At 45.2% G+C, this 19,989-nt stretch overlaps 1 protein-coding gene across 7 annotated transcripts in view; it reads right to left on the reverse strand.

The window, feature by feature from the left end:
• LOC119963117 (AF4/FMR2 family member 1-like) overlaps nt 1-19,989 on the reverse strand; it is a 210,477-nt gene that overhangs the window by 16,075 nt on the left and 174,413 nt on the right. For all 7 annotated transcript variants that reach the window (XM_038791729.1, XM_038791733.1, XM_038791728.1 and 4 more), the window contains exons 12-17: nt 14,863-14,954; nt 13,524-13,767; nt 8,093-8,178; nt 7,920-7,983; nt 2,840-2,976; nt 2,592-2,663 (exon numbers count right to left, since the gene is read on the reverse strand). In XM_038791729.1, coding sequence (XP_038647657.1) covers nt 2,592-2,663; nt 2,840-2,976; nt 7,920-7,983; nt 8,093-8,178; nt 13,524-13,767; nt 14,863-14,954 — 695 coding nt within the window. The remainder of the gene's footprint in view (nt 1-2,591; nt 2,664-2,839; nt 2,977-7,919; nt 7,984-8,092; nt 8,179-13,523; nt 13,768-14,862; nt 14,955-19,989) is intronic.

The raw sequence follows: 19,989 nt of genomic DNA on the forward strand, positions 1-19,989 counted from the left end.
GGGGGGTAAGGAGGGGGACAGGGTAGAGGGGTAAAAAGGGTAAAGGGGTTGGAGAGCATGCGAGACCCCTGTCCTCCATCCTCCAGCTCCTCCACTGTGTCCCCTCCTTAGACGAGGTTGCATGTCCCTCCTTCTCCTCCAGCATGTCGCCACATTGCTGTGCCAGGTTGTGAAGGGCACAGCAGACCACCACAAAGCGTGAGACCCTCTGGGGAGGCTTTACTGCAGTGCACTACCAGAGCGATTCAGGCATCGGAACCGCATTTTAAGCAGTGCAATGCAGTCCTCCATGACTGCACGAGTGGCAAAATTGGCCTACTTATATTGAGTCTCTGCCTCGGTCTCTGGCCTCGGCACTGGTGTCGTCAGACAATATATCAGCGGGCACTTCTTATCCGCCAAGAGCCAACCTGTCATCCTTGAAGATGCCGGGGATCCGAGAGTCCCAGGGTGTAGCTGTCATGCACCCTCCCGGATAGGCTTGCATATTTGGGCGACACGCTGGCACAGTGGTTAGCTCTGTGCTTCACAGCTCCAGGGTCCCAGGTTTGATTCCCGACTTGGGTCAATGTCTGTGCGGAGTCTGCACGTTCTCCTCATGTCTTCGTGGGTTTCCTCCGGGTGGTCCGGTTTCCTCCCACAGTCCAAAGATGTGCAGGTTAGATACATTGACCATGATAAATTGCTGAGTATCCAAAAAAATGTTAGGTGGGGTTACTAGGTTACGGGGATAGGGTGGAGCTGTGGGTTCAAGTAGGGTGCAGTTTCCAATGGGCGGTGCAGACTCGATAGGCGAATGGCCCCTCCTGCACTGTAAATTCTATGACATACTTGCATGATCCTGAGGCAGTGGTTCCACATGAGTTGAACTTTCCAGGAGAGGAACCCCTTCCTGTTAATGAAGTGCACTCCCTGATGTCCCTGTGCACGCAAGGTGACATGCGTGCCATCATTATCCCCTGGACCTGAGGCACACTGGCAATGGTGGAGAATCCTGCAGCCCGGGCAGCTTGGTGGACTTTGTCCAGCTCAAAGGCGATATAGTCAGCTGCCTGGACGTACAGGACATCCATGACCACATGCATGCACTTGTGGACCGTTGCTTGGGATATGCCACATAATTCCATGCTTGAGCCCTGGAAAGAACCGGTGGCATAAATGTTCAGGGCTGTGGTGAACTTCACGGCCACCAGGAGGTGTCCTTCTCCTCCACAGGGTGTCAAGTTTGTGGCGACAACGTGCCAGTGCTGCACTGTCTCTTTGTTGAGATATAGCATCACGTGCGGTCTGTCATCTCCTCGAATGACCAACGACACCTGTAAACCCTGGGCCGTCACTGGCGTCTCCCTCTGGGCCCCTCCCTGGTCGGATGATTGGCCGGATCCTCGGGGTGGGGCGGGAGCCTTGCACATGGGCTGTCACCTCAAGCCGCTTCGTCGACGCTGCTACCGCTGCCTCCTCCAGAGTCTGGCTGCCTGGCCTGCCAGCAGCACCATTAGGGCAAGATACCATCCATCCTGTGCAATTCCCGTATGGAATTGGTGATGGTGTGAGACTGACAACCAGCGGTGTCTTTTACCCCGGGACCCTTCAGTACCCCCATTGCTCTCCACCCCGCCATCCGTCATGCCCAGCCCACGAACCCCCGGCCTGCTCACCGGAGCCCAGACCAGGTCATGGGCGATCACCTCCCGCCCCCTTGCTCCACAATCCCCCCCCCCCCCCCCCTCCCGCACCGATGGCAGCCCACCATACCAGAGGCTGGCCCCATGGTGGCTCGCCCACCCCCTTCCAAGCTCAGGGCAGGAACCCCAGTGCCCCCGGGTTCATTGCCCGGGAGCTAAGATGGCTACTCACCTCCTCAGGTTCCTGCAGCAGCCCTTCCGACAGCTTCATGTTTTTAAAAAGGAGTACTAATCAACACCTGCGTGACCACTTACTGGAGAGGCCATTAGATCACAGGAGACCATTAGCTAGGGGGTCGCTACCATTAATTTTATGGAGATTGGGCGCAAGTGGTGATTATTCATTTCTCCCCATGCGAAGGCCGGTTAGATTGCAAACAGATAGGCGCCTGGCACACCTTTACCGCGATCTAATGGCCTTGTTGTGTTCTCGCTTAAGCGCAACACGACCATTAAAAAGCGCCCTATTATTCACTCCATAATTTCCAGACTTGATTCCTTACTTTCCTTGTTGATCTCTTCTGCTTCACTTTTCACAAGTTGCAACTTGTCTAAAATTCTGCAGGTCCATCTACTCTCCCCATCGCCTCAGTTCTCTCTAATTTCCCATCCACTGATCCTCGTTTTCCTCTGCTGCCCCTTTCCTGACTTCGCCCTTCCCTGCCTCTGAAACCTATATCTGTCATAAGCATCTGCCTTTCTGACTCCTTCAGTAACTTTCCTGCTGTCACCTCCAGCTGTCTTATTTCCACACTGATGTAGACTTCATCAAGAACCTTAGCACAAACTATCACTTTAGTCCTACCATTTAATTACTAAATATAACCTTGGTTTGGGTATTTTTGTGACGTGTATTAAGGTATTTTCTTACATTAAAAATTAACATTAATGCAAATTGTTACCTACCATAATACTACAAATATTTTTTCGATATTAGTTGCTGATGAGTCAGTGAAGTTTTTTAGTTTCATAATGTACCTGAAAGAAGTTAGAAAATGAGGATTACACTTAAATATTTAAGTGTGTTTACAGAATGCTAGCTGAAAATGGAAATTGTCAATAGAACATTGTTACTTTATAAGCACATCAGGATCATCAATGTCATGAAGAAAGGGATTAGTTTGTTGACTAGATCAAGGTATAAGGACACTTACTTGATTAAATCCACAGTTTCAGAAAACATGGTATAAGACGACTTTGGTGGTTGTGCCTCACTTTCCATGGCTATTCCACTTTCAACAAACGACAGTGCAGCATCCAAGTAATTGAAAGCTTTCCCAATCTTGTCTAACTAAATTGTAGAAAAAAATAGACTTAGTATTAAAAAGATGGTCATTCGTTTGATTTAATTACCATGAGATTTATATTTAAATTAAAAAAAACTTCAGATGAATCTCTGGCGTGAGCAATGAAAATGCTCTCAGCTAGGGTAGCGGTTTGAGCACTTTCTGTACCTCAGGACCCCGGACTAGAGTATAAGGACTTTCAGGGTCACTGGATTGAGGGCACGATTGCACAAGGCTCAGCTCTGCTGCTCTTGCCCATGACCGAATAGCTTGGCAACACGCACCATCAAAACAGGCACAGAAAGAATGGCCACTGAGGTAAGTTCCTGAAGGATACGCAACAGCCATGTACTTTATTGCAGCATGCAAATTCCTTCAGAAGAGGGGTGGGAGGAAACTAAAAGAGGGAGGGAGGAAATGTTACTGGACTAGTAGTCCAGAGGCCCAAGTTAATGCTCTTGGGACAAGAGTTCGAATCCCACCAAGGCTGCTGGTGAAATTTAAATTCAACTAATCAATGAATCTGAAATTAAGAGTGAGCCTCAGCAATGGTGGTCGGATTGTCATAAAAACCCATCTGGTTCACGAATGCTCTTTTAAGGAATGAAATCTGTCGTCCTCGCCCAATCCGGCCTACACGTAATTCCGGACTCATAACAATGAGGTTGACTCTAAGCTGCCTTCTGAAATAGAACATAGAACAGTACAGCACAGAACAGGCCCTTCGGCCCTCGATGTTGTGCCGAGCAATGATCACCCCACTCAAACCCACGTATCCACCCTATACCCGTAACCCAACAACCCCCCCCTTAACCTTACTTTTTAGGACACTATGGGCAATTTAGCATGGCCAATCCACCTAACCCGCACATCTTTGGACTGTGGGAGGAAACCAGAGCACCCGGAGGAAACCCACGCACACACGGGGAGGACGTGCAGACTCCACACAGACAGTGACCCAGCTGGGAATCGAACCTGGGAAATAGTCCACTGAATGCCACTCAGTGGTACAACATAGCTTTAAAGAAGTAGAAAAGAATCCGTGGGTGTACCGACACCACATGAACTGCAGAGTTCAAGAAGGTAGACCATCAACGCCTTCAAGAGGGCAATTAAGGATAGGCAATAAATGTTGACCTTGCCAGCGAGATCCACATCTCACGAAAGATTAAGAGGAACAATTCCTCAGTAAAGTACAGAATTCAAGCTTAAACAATTACTGCAAGCCTCAAATTACATTCATCTTGTAGTGTAAACTATGAACAGAACATAAACAACATAAAAGATTGAAATTAAAAAACGCGTATAATCATTTATAAAATGTGACAAAAAGAAAAACACTCTCCTTAAAACAAAACTTCCTACCAAAATAACAATCTTCAATTTCTAGAGGTTTTATCGCTTCTCTAGAAAATGTAAAAAAAATAAATCACAAATTAATTTAACACTCCGTTCTAAACACAGCAGTGCCAAAGATGAAGAAAAACGCCCACCGTGAATAAAGCAGATGAAGTACTAAAAGGATAAAACAGAATCTCTTATAAAACAATCATACACAAGTAATTATCCAAGATCTTTAATCCTTGGTTTGGCTAAACTATACTCAGCAATAAAGATATTATTTTTTAGAAAAAGGTAATCCTTGGTCTATTTGCTATGGGTTTATAACTTCAAACTAACAATTTAATCATTTCTCGATCAACTAGAGCTTTTTATTTAAATGTCACTGCACTCATTAAAGGATACGTAAAACATCACTAACATGTAGCACCTTTCAAGTTTCTTTAAAAAATGTACATTTTTCCATACTCAACAATGTCAACGTTGCTGGTGATGCACATCAAGTGCAATAACAGTCAGGTGTGAAAACATTGAAGCTTAATTCATAATCTTCAAACCGAATCCCCACCATCCATTGTGCTACAGATTTGTCACGATTCTCCCAACTGGTTTGCTTCCAAAACTTAAATCATGACTGTCGTTGCCTAAAACTAGGCATCCAATCATGGTGAAATAGACTCCAATGACATCAGCCCAAGGTGACCTGTTACTTAGGAACGGGGCTGAGTGTTGTTGCATCATGGTGGTACAGTGGTTAGCACTGTTGCCTCACAGCTCCAGGGACCTGGGTTAATTCTGGCCTCGGGTGACTGTCTGCGTGGAGTTTGCACTCTCTCCTAGTGTCTGCGTGGGTTTCATCCGGGTACTCAGGTTTCCTCCCACAGTCCAAAGTGTTGGGGGCAGCAGGGTAGCATGGTGGTTAGCATAAATGCTTCACAGCTCCAGGGTCCTAGGTTCGATTCCCGGCTGGGTCACTGTCTGTGTGGAGTCTGCACGTCCTCCCCCTGTGTGCGTGGGTTTCCTCCGGGTGCTCCGGTTTCCTCCCACAGTCCAAAGATGTGCGGGTTAGGTGGATTGGCCATGCTAAATTGCCCGTAGTGTCCTAATAAAAGTAGGGTTAAGGGGGAGGTTGTTGGGTTACGGGTGTAGGGTGGATACGTGGGTTTGAGTAGGGTGATCATGGCTCGGCACAACATTGAGGGCCGAAGGGCCTGTTCTGTGCTGTACTGTTCTATGTTCTATGTTCTATGTTCAGGTTAGGTGGATTGGCCATGCTAAATTGCCCCGTAAGTGTTCAAAAGGTTAGGTGGGGTTACGGGGATAGGGTCGAGACATGGGCTAAAGTAAGGTGTGGAAAAAATTGAGTCTGCACCTGCCCTCTGTCAAAGGGCCGGTGCAGACTTGATGGGCCGAATGGCCTCCTTCTGCACTGTAGGGATTCTATAAGGTTGAATGGGGAACAAAGATAGCATTGGTAAAATGTAACTGCCATTGAACAATGCAGATATCATGGAGTCTTTCAGAAATTTTCCTCTGACAATAACTGGTGCATTATCGCCATTGGACCTTATTGATCACGGTGGCTTTCTCCTGCATTTCATTTCTGTGTCCAATTTCATAAGACTGTTCATGATTTACTTATCTATCTGCACATAGCTAGAGTGTTTTTAAACAGCGTCTTCTCTTCCCATGTTTAAATTTACCTGTGGGGTTCCGTAAGATCTATCACTGCTTCTACCACTTCTACAAGCTGCCCTGCTGGGAACAGCTTGCCCATTTAGCCCTCTCTCTCCCCACCACTGCTCTCACGTCCCTGACTACCTCTGCGCTGTAAAACCGCTCATGTCATATCCAGATGTGGACAAGCTGTAAATTGCTCCAACACACTAAAACATATCTTAAAAAACTGCAATCTGGAGTTTCCACTAGATTTTGCTCGTTTTTCCAGTGCAAGTGACATGAATTTAATCTAATTGCACAAAAGATTAAGGCCCCACAAGTTTAAAACATGGTGCTATAAGCCAGTTTTACCCACAAACTGTTCATGTTCCAGATTAGATTATTCATCATGCTGAGCTTTCACTAACTGCACCCATTTTATGGCCCTCAAGGAGGCTCGTAAAATAAAGCTTCCATTTAAGCGAGAGGGCATTAAGATTTTAAATTATTCAAATTTTTACCTCTTAAATGATTTAATAGTCAATTTACTAAGAAATGAAGCTAGCAAGTGGTTCAGTATAGTTTTCAAAATTGATTTTCAGTTTTAAAAAAAATCAAGTTTCTCACAGGTGTACCACAAGCCTGATTAAAATGCATATTTATTTTCTAATGATAATATGATAATAAAATTGCACCAGATTGCCACTTAAATATATCAAAGACCTTCTTGTTTGTAATGTCGGGGGGAAAAGTCAATTGTGCCCAAAGCAGAATTCCCTGACTACCACTATAAGCCTCTTATCCTCACCGTCAACTCCAGCCCTCTCCTTGGCCAGGGTCACAACCTGGATCAACTGTTTACAAACTTACTGTCTTGTCCAACCTCAAGCAGAGCGTCCAATTCCATATTTCTTTCCATCACAAAGACTGCCTATTTTTACCTCTAATATCGCACACTTCTATTCCCACCTCAGCTCATCTACTGCTGAAATCATCATCCATGTCTCAGTATCTCAGGGGACCTCCTGGCCAATCATTCATGCTACAGAAATTTGAGGTCATCCGAAGCTTTGTTACCCATATTTTAATTTAAAATTCTCATTGTGCTGTTTAAGTCCTTTCAGGGCTTCCCCACTCTCTCTATCTCAAACTTTCACCAGCTCCTAGAAGGCTTTTTAGCCAACCAACCAACCCAAGCATCTCTTTGCAAGTTCACCATCCCCTTTTTCAATCATGCCTCGTGAATCATCTTGGGATCTTGGTGGCTGAAGGTACGATATAAATACAATTATAGTTGGTGCTGTTGTTTCTTTCACTAGTGAAGCAGAGCCTACAGAATCATAGAACATCACGGCACAGAAACAGGTAATCCTGCTCACCAACCTTGTGCTGCTTTTTTCTTGCAACTAGTTTAATCCCATTTTCACGAATATTCCTCATTCGTCTTAATAGTTCTTTTTTAAAATGACTAATTAACTGCCTTTTGAAAATGATCACAAACTCGGCTTCAAAAGCAGTTTGGAGTTTAACTCCTGGTTAATTTATTTTCAACCTTTCTTCTGATTAGTTCTGGAAAGATCTCAATTGAGCAGTGATAATACTCCATTACCATAACATAGCCTCTCGTTAGCTTGAAGTTCTCTGTGGGTTATATAACTTTATAGCTCTTGTTTAAAAAACAAATTTAAGTCTCTTTTTGCAACAAATTCATTGCCAGTAACATCCTGGTGAACTGACCGTGCATCATTCCATTGTTTTGATATCCATGGTAATATAGGTTTGCATGGCGTCTGTAAAGAGTGAACTTGATGGGCCGAATGCATTTTTTTCATTGCTTTGTATTCGGCTTCCTTCTAAATCATTGTCAAATTTTCTAGCTAATCAAACAAGAAACAGTCAACCAAAGCCTAATACAAAATGCTTTGTTCCTCCACAAATGATGACGTACCATGACATCAGCCTTGTGCTTTACTTTCTTGGCTTCTTGCAAGTGGTGCTCTACTGGATAATTCCTAAAGTGAAAGGGGCTAGAGGTTAGTACGAAATTGTACTCAGTCTAGGTTATATTTCACAGTGTATTTTGATGCGATGGAAAGAATAAACAAAATCAAAATAGATTACTTGTCATCAAACTTGAGTAGAGGCCTTGTGGGCTTGGAATTTCCATTAGGGAGGGATTGCTCTGGAGTGGTATTACTGGCAGTACCCTGTGGATAAGAAAGTTTTACAGACGTTCATTTCAATCCATTAAAAGTCACAATTGTACAGAAAGAATTGCATCAGATTTCGGTTCTCCTGTATGGGCAAATATACCATTTGATGTGGCACATGCCCACAAAGAACAGGAAGATCCAGTCATCCATCCCATGCATGTGCTGAATTAGTAGATCTCAGTGGTGGCAGTGCATCTCTGAGAGGGAGGAAGCCACCTTTTCAATTCAGTTGCTACCTATTGACCATGGCTGAAAAGTGCACACGCATGTGCTGGGCAAGGACAGCAGCAAAATGTCTGCCCCAGGTTCCATGCGAACAGCATCCAGCTGGCTAAGGCTGCAGAAGCCCAGTCAAAAGCCCTGGAACCATGTCTTAACCAAGGGTCACTGCTTTTCTTTTTTTGGGAGAAAGGGAAATTGCAGAAAAGAAACAAAGATCCTCCCACTAAAATGTTGCTATACAGTTCCGATTATTTCTGTAGCATTGTTTAATTACCAACAATTCTAACAATCAGCATCCTCAGTCATTTATAAAAGCGGTGCTCATTTTATACACAATTTAAAGGAAATCCAATGTAAATTGTCCAGACTTCTATCCAAGAATCCTTCAATCACATCTCAATAATTCAGGATAAATAAAAACTACAAATCCGAAACAAAAACTAAAAATGCTGGAAGACACAGCAAACCCCGTCAGCACCTGTAATGAGAGAGAACAGGTCAGCAAATTAATGCAGCGCACCCTACAGATCATTCCTACCACAGTGACAGCGCACTAAATATGACATTCTGCTCCGTTCTTGTTGGTGTTGAGTAGATGGAGTGCTTTTAAAGCTGCAGCCATCCAGTGCCCAGCATTTATATGGATATAAATGGATATATATTCGCTCAGTACAGGGAGACAACCTTCGCTTGAAAGTTCAGGATGTAGAATCAGTTTGGGTAGAGATAGGAAATAGCTATGATAAGAGGTCACTTTTGGGAGTAGTTTATGGGCCTCCTAACAGTAGTTACATTGCAGTACAGAGCACACAGAGTAATAAATGCTGATGGGATGACTTAAGTTTATGTGTAGGGGCAGCACGGTGGCGCAGTGGTTATCATTGCTGCCTCACGGCACCGAGGTCCCAGGTTTGATCCCGGCTCTGGGTCACTGTCCGCGTGGAGTTTGCACATTTTCCCCGTGTTTGCGTGGATTTCACCCCCACAACTCAAAGATGTGCTGGCTGGGGGAATTGGCCACGCTAAATTGCCCTTTAATTGGAAAAAAATGAATGGAGTACTCTCAATTTATTTAAAAATAAAATCAAAAGTGTACATGCAGATAGATTAGGAGAATCAGATTGTCACAGGTAGCCTGAAGAATTAGTTGATAGAAAGCTTTGGGGACAATTTCATAGCGCAGTACGTTCTACAGCCATCCGGAAGCAGGATATCCTGGACCTGGTAATGTGCAATGAGACAGAAACAATAACCTCATGGTAAAGGAACCTTTAAGTGACACCAATCATAACATGATAGAAGGAAAGCGAGAAGTGTGGGCCCATGGCTAGTGTTTTAAGCCTAAATATAGGTACTATGAGGGTATGAAGGCCCAACCAGCTTTGGTGAACTGTGAAACAAGTTAAAAATAAGGACAGAGTTGCAGCGGCAAACTTAAAAAATTAAATTGAGAGTACCCAATTCTTTTTGTTTTGCAATTGAGGGGCAATTTAGCGTGGCAATCTACCTTGCATGCACATCTTTGGGTTGTGGGGGTTAGACCATTGTAAACACGGGGAGAACGTGCAAACTCCACACGGAGAGTGACCTTTAAGGAGATATTTGATAACGCTCAGCAAAGATTTATGCCAGTGTTAAAGAAAGGCTCTTTGAGAAGGATGCATCATCTGTGGCTAAATAAGGAAGTTAAGGATAGTATTAAGTTGGAAGAAACAGTGTACAAATCTGCAAAGATTAGTGGTAGATCAGAGGAAATGATAGGAGTTCATTTTCTTTGTAGTCTTTTATTGCTGGTTCTTCAAACAGGCAGAAACGAGAGTACGAGGGAAAGCTAGCTAATAATATAAAAATAGTAAGAATTTCTACAAGCATTTGAATAGGAAATTATTAAATAAAGTGAATTGATAATGGAAACAAAGAAATGGTGGAGACATTGAACATGTATTTTGTGTTTGTCTTCACAGTACAGGACTTAGAAAACGCCCCAAAGATAATTGAAATCAAGAGGTGATAGGGAGGGATGAACTTTAAAAACAAAAATTCCAATTAAGGGGCAATTTACCATGTCCACATCTTTGGGTTGTAGGAGTGAGACCCACACAGACACGGGGAGAATGTGCAAACTTCACACGGATAGTGACCCGGGGCCGGGATCAAACTCGGGTCTCAGTGCTAACCACTGTGCCACCTTGCTGCTGGGAGGGATGAGCTTAAAACAATCACCATCAACAGGGAAAAGCTGCTGGGAAAACTATTAGACCTAAAGGCTGACAAGTTCCCAGGACTGGATGGCCTCTGTCCTAAAAGAAGTGGTGGAATGGACAGTAGGTGCATTGGTTATAATCTTCCCAAAATTTCTTTGTATCCGGAAGGGTCCTCAGGTTTGCAAAATAGCTAAGCTAACACTTTTATTTAAAAAAAACAGAGGGAGGCAGAAAGCAGGAAACTAATCAGTTAGCCTAACATCGGTCATAGGAAAAGTGCTAGAATCCATTATTAAGGAGGTTATAGCAGGGTGCTTAGAAAATTGTGATGTGATCAACCAGAGCCAACATCGCTTTGTGAAAGGGAAATCTAGTTTAACAAATCTATTAGAGCTTTTTGATGAAATAACATGCAAGGTGGAAAAAAGGAAGCCAGATGTGATGTACTGGGATTTCCAAAAGGCATTTGATAAGGTGGTACATCAATGCTTATTGCACAAATAGCACATGGTGTACCGATAACATATTAGAATGGATATAGGATTGGTTAGTTAACAGGAAGCAGAGAACAAGGATAAATGGGTCTACTTTGGATTGCCAAATTGTAACTAGTAGAGTGCAATGGTGATCAGTGCTGGGTCTTTACAATTTATATCAATGACTTGGATGAAAGGATCAAATGCAGAATAGCTAAACTTGCCAATGACACCAAGATAGATAGGAAAGTAAATTGTCAAGAGAAGGTAAGAGTGTCTGCAAAGGGATATAGACAGATTAAGCGCGTGGGCAAACATTACCAGCTACACAGTGAAAGAGGGGGATGAGTATACACATGTGAATGTGTATACTTTGGCAAGTAGAAAAGCAGTACATTATTTAAATACAGAGAGATTGCAGAAATCTACTCATTTGGTCATAAGAGGCCTTGCGAATCACCCGCACCTTTTCCTCTACTGGATGGAGGCCTCTGCTGTCCGCCCGATAGCCGAGATAAGTGACCTCAGGCGCGTGGAAAACGCACTTCTCCATCTTGAGGCGGACCCCGACCTGAGCAAACCGCTCGAGGACCTGGGTTAGGCTCTCCATGTTCACCTGATGTGAGGTCTCAGTGATGAGAATATCGTCCAGGTAGACAGCCACCCTGGGCAAGATGCTCTACATAGCCCTCTGGAATATCACACAATCTGAGACGACTCCGACGGCAGCCACCTATATTTATACAATCCCCAATGGGAATTAATTGTCACATATTTCCGGGATCTTGGCTCGAATACCAGCTGCAAGCTTGCGTGGCTCATGTCCAGCTCAGTGAGCGGTTTCCTCCGCTGAGCTGGACATAGAGTTTCTCGATCAGAGGGTCCTGGTAACGGTCAAGGCATGATATCTGCTTTATGGCCATTTTATAGCCCCACAGAGCCACATTGACCCATCCAGCTTCAACACGGGGAGCAACAAGGGTCCAATCGGCATAGTGGACTGGGCGAATAATCTCCAGCTGCTCCCAACGGTCCAATTTATGATCTACCTTGGCGTGAAGTGCGTACGGCACAGGGCGGGCGCGGAAATATCGGGGCTGAGCCTTTTCTTCCACATTAATTGTGGCCACAGACAGTAGCAGCAGCAACCCGGGGCGGGGGGGGGGGGGGGGGGGGGGGGGGGGGAGACGTTGATTATGTTAGCTTATTTTATTTAAATTTGATTTATCTAATTTTAATTTATGGTTAAGTTCTCTTGTTTGGGGGGGGGGGGTGGGGGAATGTGATACATGTGATGTTACGGTATGGGGGGAATTGTGGGTGTTATGGGGCTGTTAGTTGCATATTACTGCTTATTGCTATACTTTTTGTTATATTTTCTGCAAAAAATTCCAATAAAAAAATTTTAAAAAAAATTTAAAAAAAAAATAAAAAAAATTGTGGCCACAGCTCCTTTAATGCTCAGCGAAAACTGAAGAGAACTTGGACAGCACTCCATCCGGCCCACGGGGGTACATCTGCCACACGTGTTGCCAATCCAAATGTAGGTGTCGCAGCCATGGAGGAGGAGAATTATTTTCTCTCAGAGGATTATTTGTGTGTGGAATTCTCTTTCTCAGAAATTTATTCAAGACTGACTTCGACAGATTTTTGTTCGACAAGGGACACAAGGGTTATGGGGGGGCAGACAGGTAAGTGGAGTGAGCTCAGAGCCAGATTAGCCATGATCTTAGTGAATGGTGGAGCAGGCTCGAAGGGCTGAATTGCCTACTCCTGCTCCGAAGTCATATGTTCCAAAGTGCTCACCCAAGCCTGAATGTTCTCCAAGTTCTCCTGGATAGTTTGATACATGCTTCTTTCTTATTGAAGGAATTGCAAATGGAACACTGTGGAACAATCAGGGAACAGAGCCACTCCTGAGCTTATGACAGGAGAATGGGCATCGACTGAATTAGCAGCTGAAGGCGATTACGCCCAAAATGCTTCCCAAGAAATTCCTGCAACAATGTCCAGGAGCTGTGATGGTTGGCCTCTGAAAATCAGAACTACTTCTTGTCAGGTGCAATTTCAGCCACTGAGGGTTTTCACACTGGCGACAGGTTTGCTGAGGTTTAGTTAAATACTGCCTTTATGTTGAGGTCAGCTATTGCCACCCTTTCTCTAGCTATCAACTTGTGTCTGTGCCTGGATCAATGTTGGGATGAGCTCTGGAGGGGAGTTAATCAGGCCAAATCTGAACTGAGCATTGATGAGCAGGCAACATGGGGCTGTGTACTACAAAAGGATGCTTTCCTGCTCAACAGCTCAAATTGTAGGAGCCAGTTAAACAGGTTTCACAAATAAGTCTACATCTGTCAACTAATGTTCAATAAAAGATAGCATTTGAACAATATCCTTATCCTTGAATTGACAAATAAAGCAGAGGTGGCATTTTTACCTTGTTTTTTGAGTGCCCCGACTGCCTATCCGTCGTTCTTTTGTGCTTGGAAGATAATGAGCTGGATGAAGAATTTTTCTTGCTGCTAGAATCCTTGGTATCATTAGCACTCGTGTTGGACACTTGGCTGGAAGTACTACTCCCACTGTTGTGCCGTTTATGGGCTACCTTTGCTGGTTTCTGTACAGGAGATGGAAGTGGCAGTAGGAATGGGTTTTCCTTCTCAGAGGAAGACTTGGAAACGCTAAAGAGGAAGGATTAACAGATTAACAAAGCAGAGCTAGCCTCTTGGCTCAAATTACTGGCAAATATATTCTTAGGTGTTTTATTATCAAAAGTGAGTAGTGCACACTGAAGGATTCAGTCGTATTTTCCAACAGCAAGAGAATAACAATTTAAGGACCATGAATAAATTACAGTCTGTTTTGATAATAGATTCAGAGGAGAAAGCACCCTCTATCAGCATTACAGTTATAGTATAGAACATCCACACTCAATTTGAAATGGAAGGAAAAAGAGAAAAATAGAGAGAGACCTTCCATTAGAATCTCCCCCTCATATATAATGCAAAAGAGAATTTCGATGTTTTACTGATTTACCACATTTCAATTTAGAAAATATATTGACCGTAGGGCTGTGAAAGATACTTAAACTGACAATAATTTTGTTTATGTTCAATTTAATACAAGTTAGTAACTGCCTCCATGAGAGATGTTAAAATATACTTGTGCAGCAAGGTCCTACTTGTTAGGAGGTGGGGAAACGTTAACAAACTTGGCATCCACAGGTACAGAGAAAGAGGAGAACGTGGACGGGAGGGTTGGCTGAGGCAGAGGTGGGCGCGAAATGACAGCGGCGGCGAGGTCCATCCGGGAGAGGCAAGGGACGGCACCAGCACCGGACCCATTAGAGTATTGCCCTCCATGGTTGTCTCTCCGGCACCCAGATGCATATCTGACCCCCCCCCCCCCCCACACACAAACAGATTCCTACTTATGTGTGTAAATAATTGATTTTGTATTTCTCTCGTGTTGTTACCTTTTTTCTTTTCTTTCCCTTTGTGATTTGTGTGTGTGTGCCCTTCTCTTCTTCTATATATACATATCATTTCCTGTGCACATAACGGCAAATATACTTTGTTCAAAAACCCAATAAAAAAAAACATTTTAAAAAGAAGCTTATGTGCTAAATATATTCACGCATGTAGCGAGAGGCACTTTCAGCTTTGGCTTGTGAGTCAGCAATGCTGAGTTCAACAGGTGTCCGATGAGAACTCTAATGTGTTGCATGGAAACTCTCCCTCTAGCTAATTTTAGAAATTGAGATATTGGATACACACCGCTTATGACTGGATTCCTTATGGCTTGAAGAGGACAACTTGTTTTCTTTATCCAGCCTTTGCTTTTTGCTTTCACTTGCTTCCATGTCAACCTGAAACAGAATTTTTTTAAACAAACAATACATTAATTTCCTGTTGCTCTCATGTCAATTTTCAAAATTACAAAAGCATAATAGAATATTTTTTTTCCTCTCAATAATTATACAAGTGTAAAACCTGAAAGATCTCCAACTTAACACTTGAGCAGCCTAATAGTTTGAATGGTTCAGCACGTGACAACGTCCCAGCAAATTGCAAGCTTGGAACCCGAGAGCTTGGGTGAATTTGACCATCTCTCCATTACAGAGCGAGATTTTGGACCACATGATCAAGGTGGAATGTCTCTCTGAGAATAGAACATTACACCATTACGCTTCTCCTCTTTCCCTTCCCACACTCCACGTGTCAATCACAGTACCATAAATATCTCCAGACAAATCCAGAGTTCTATCACCAAAACTGGACTAAAACAACTGCAAGAACAGAATGGCCATTCATTAGCCACTTAACGACCTCAACTGGTGAGAGGGCAGAGGAGCCAATGAGGCAGTGTCCTCCTCATACCAAATCATGGCCAGGGTAGGAGCAAGATCATAGAATCCCTACAGCGCAGAAAGAGGCCATTGGGCCCATTGAGTCTGCAGCGACTGTCTGAAAAAGCACCCTACCTAGGCCCTAACCCCACATTATCACCCTAACCCCCCGTAGGGCCAATTTAGCAGAACTAATCCATCTAACCTGCACATCTTTGGACTGTGGGACGAAACCAGAGCATCTGGACGAAGCCCATGCAGACACGGGGAGAATGTGCAAACTCCACATAGACAGTTACCCGAGGTCGGAATTGAACCCGGATCCCTGCCGCTGTGAGGCAGCAGTGCTAACCACTGTGCCAACGTGCCACCCACAAGATGGCAGCGGGAGCCTCCTTGACTGAAAACCCACTTGCAGCGGATAATACATTGTTGCCCAATATTTCTTTTGAGAGAGGGGATGCTGTGGAAAGGACCACTGCTTTCATTTCGACACTTCACTTTATAGCACAATGTCTTCCCGTACCAGCCTCCCCGAACAGGCGCCGGACTATGGCGACTAGGGGCTTTTCACAGTAACTTGGTTTGAAACCTACTTGTGACAATAAGCGATTTTCATTTCATTAGGAATTCATCACGTAGAAAATGGATTTTAAAGCCCAAATTCTACCATCTCAATTCGTTTTCTTTAAAGAAGCTTAGATTTTTGTATTGATTCAAATCAATTGTGAAATAATACAGCTATAATTTGCTGTATAATATTCCCCAGTAATTAGAATCATCATTGGTGTTTATATTTTATTGCCCTCCCTCTTAGAATTGCGAACATCAAAATGACATGGTTAACTACTTAATTTGTCTGGGGTGGAGTCAGAATTTCCTTCCAATTAAGCATTAGACAGACCACAACTAGTGCCTGCTACAAATTCTATGTCCTAGCCATTAATTCCATCTCCCTCTCGAGCCACTGTCTCAGGTTAAACCAAACTGTGTACAACCGTGGCATCCTATTCAACTCTGAGCAAGGTTTCCAACCCCAAGCCCTTCCATCAAGAGTTCTCATTCGCACCTCCATAATATTGCCCATTTTCATCCATCTGTTGTTAAAACCTCCAATCAATGCCTTGCATCTCTGACTGTGTCTATATAAACATTTCTGGAACAAGCCTTTCCATTCACCTGAAGAAGGAGCCGTGCTCCGAAAGCTCGTGTTTGAAACAAACCTGTTGGACTTTAACCTGGTGTTGTAAGACTTCTTACTTGGTTACCTCCAGACTAGATTACTGCAGTGCTCACCTGGCCAGTCGCCCATAAATCTGAACGTGTCCAAAAGTCTGCTGCCAATATTCTAACTCGAAACACGTCTCACTCAGCCATTTCCCCTGTGTTCCTGGCCTCTACTGGCTACCAGATCATCAAACATTTCAAAATTCCATTCTGGTACTCAAATTCTTCCAGCTTTACAACCCTCTGAGAATTGCAGAACTCCTGTGCAGGAGGTGACTATTCGGCCCATCAAGTCTGCACTGACCCCCGCAAGACCACTCCACCTAGGCCCACCCCCTCACCCTTTCCCCATACCCTACCCTGTACATCCCTGGACACAGAGGGGAAATATAACATGGCTAATCCACTTGTCCACTTTGGACACCAAGAAACAATTTAGCATGGCCAATCCACCTAATCTTTGGACTGTGGGATGAACAGTCATTAATGAGATGGAAGCATAATCTAATGGCCTCCCGGGAACTAACTGGCTCCCCATCGAGAGGTTGCGATGATGCAGTTTAGCTCTCCTATTTAAAAACATGAAGCTAGTGCAATTGCTGCTGAGGAGAGTTGAGCAGCTATTTTCAATTCCCGGCATGCAGCCCCAGGGGCACTGGAGCTGTGGCTCAGTGCTCCGGGGGTGAGAGTGGGAGGCTCAGCGTCTGTGGGGTCTACAAGCTACCCTCCAATATTTTGCATACCCATAACTAGGGCAACTAAAGTGGCTGCCCGTCAAGTCAGAGCCCTGTTCATGGTTTATATGCTGTAAGTCACTTTAACTCCCTTTGGCTGTGAGTAGCCTCTGGCTGCACAGCTGAAGGCTATTGCTAATATGGAACTGGCCATGGTAGTTGTGAGAGCACTTCACAGCTGCATGTCATGTTTGCTGCTTCCTCCTGCTGGTGGCTGCAAATGTCTCGAGGCTGCTGTTGCTGTTCCCTTCCTTTTCTGTAGTCCGAAAGGACAATTTTTTCTAAGATACCTGGGTCCTGGGACACCGGGCTGAAGGGGACATAGTAGTCCAGAAGGCAATCCGGTTTGAAGCAAGAAAATGCTGAGGGAACCTGGTGTGTGACATTGATCCAAATGGCCACCTGATGACACCACTGAAGAAATGCTTTTGCAAATTGTTGATGCTTTTGTTGGTATGGTGAAGGCTGCATGTGGGAAGGCTGCATGTAACTGGCTGCATGTAACTGGCCACAGGTTAAACACGCTGGGAGTCAAGGATCTTCAATTGCTCCTTGAGTGCCAGTGGAATTTCTGTATGGCAGGATTTGGTTCCTGTGAGACTGGCCTGTGTGGAAGGGCTTGCACAGCTGCAGCTCCTGGACAGAGAATGGCACTGGTATGTGGAACAAGTCAGACATTGATGGACAGATCATTGCCACAACAAACTTCTGATAACACATTCTCAGGCTTATCCTGGGTTTCTGCTAAGGAACCTGCGAGCAGTGATACCGCGTGGTTTTTTTGTGAAAATGAGATGATCTTTGTATTGACGACGTTTCTTGTTGTTTACTGGTTAGTGTGATATGCGGGCTTGGGACCCGGGGAGGAGGAGGACACCCACTCACCGTGGCCGTGAATGTCACCGAAGCCCTGAACCTTTATGCAACAGGTTTGTTCCAAGGCTTGAGCGGTGAATTGCGTGGCATTTCCCAAGCCATAGCCCACAAGTGTATCCGTGAAGTTAACTTTGAGTTGGACCAAGTCCATCAAGATGACCGGGCAGCATGATTCTCCACCACTGCCGGGGTGCCCCAGGTCCAGAGGTGTAATGCATGGCATAAGTCATCTCGCACGCACTGGAGCATCAGGGAGTGCGCCCTTCTCATATAGGAAGGGATTCATCTCCATGAATGTTCAAATCATGTGTGTGACCACCACCTCCGGATCATTTAAGTGTGCATGCTTCCCACGAAGCATGCATGACAACTACATCCTGGGACACTTGGAGATCCCCAGCGTTGTCGAGGACCACTCCAGGATGACGGGTTGGCTCTTGGGGGATAAGAGGTACTGCTGAGATCCTGGCTGATGATGATAGTGCAGAGGCCAGAGACCGATGCGGACACCCAATATAACAAGGCTCATGTTGCCACCCATGCTCTCACAGAGAACATTGGACTGCTCAAAACATTGTTCTGATCCTGGATCACTCTAGTGGTGCATGGAGTACACTACCCAAAGAGTCTCTCACTTTGTGGTGGGAGCAGCTGGAGGATGGAGGACAGGCAGCAGCAAGAGTTCTGCATTGCCTGGAGGGCCAGGCAGGCACCTCATCCTCACTCACTTTTCATGGGACTAGGTTTTGTCTGTCCGTTTTGTGAAGGGGAGGCAGCTGAACACTAACGTGCGAAGGCTGCTAAATGTGATAATGATGCCGGCGGCAGAAGGAGAGGCGGAGATTGTGGTGGCATTAGATGCGGAGAAGGCCATTGATAGGGTTGAGTGGGGGTACTTGTGGGAGGTGTTAGAGAGGTTCGGGTTTGGGGAGGGGTTTATTAAATGGGTGAGGTTGCTGTACGAGGCCCCGATGGCGAGTGTAGCGACAAATGGGAGGAGGTCCGAGTACTTCAGGCTCTACCGTGGGATGAGGCAGGGGTGCCCCTGTCCCCCTTGCTTTTTGCGTTGGCAATTGAGCCTCTGGCCATGGCGCTCAGGGAGTCGGGGAGGTGGAGGGGTCTGGTGCAGGGTGGGGAGGAGCACCGAGTGTCACTTTATGCAGATGACTTGCTGCTGTATGTAGCAGACCCGGTGGGGGGAATGCCGGAGGTGATGGAGATTCTTGCTGAGTTTGGGAGTTTCTCGGGCTACAGAGCGAGCTGTTTATTGTACACCCGGGAGATCAGGAGGAGGGGATTGGTAGGCTCCCGCTAAAAAGGGCAGTGAGGAGTTTTAGGTACCTGGGGGTTCAGGTGGCTAGGAGTTGGGGGACTCTGCACAAGCTCAATTTTACTAGGTTGGTGGAGCAGATGGAGGAGGTGTTTAAAAGGTGGGACATGCTGCCGCTGTCGTTGGCGGGTAGAGTACAGTCCATGAAAATGACGGTGCTCCCGAGGTTTTTGTTTTTGTTACAGTGCCTCCCCATTTTTATTCCGAGGGCCTTTTTTAGGAGGATGAACAGCAGCATCACGGGATTTGTTTGGGCGCACGGGACTCCGAGGGTGAGGAGGGCCTTTCTGGAGCGGGGCAGGGATAGAGGGGGGCAGGCACTGCCCAACCTCTCTGGGTACTATTGGGCGGCTAATGTCTCGATGGTACGCAAGTGGGTAATGGGTGG

The sequence above is a fragment of the Scyliorhinus canicula genome, chromosome 3, assembly GCF_902713615.1.
Source record: "Scyliorhinus canicula chromosome 3, sScyCan1.1, whole genome shotgun sequence".
Taxonomy (NCBI): domain Eukaryota; kingdom Metazoa; phylum Chordata; class Chondrichthyes; order Carcharhiniformes; family Scyliorhinidae; genus Scyliorhinus; species Scyliorhinus canicula.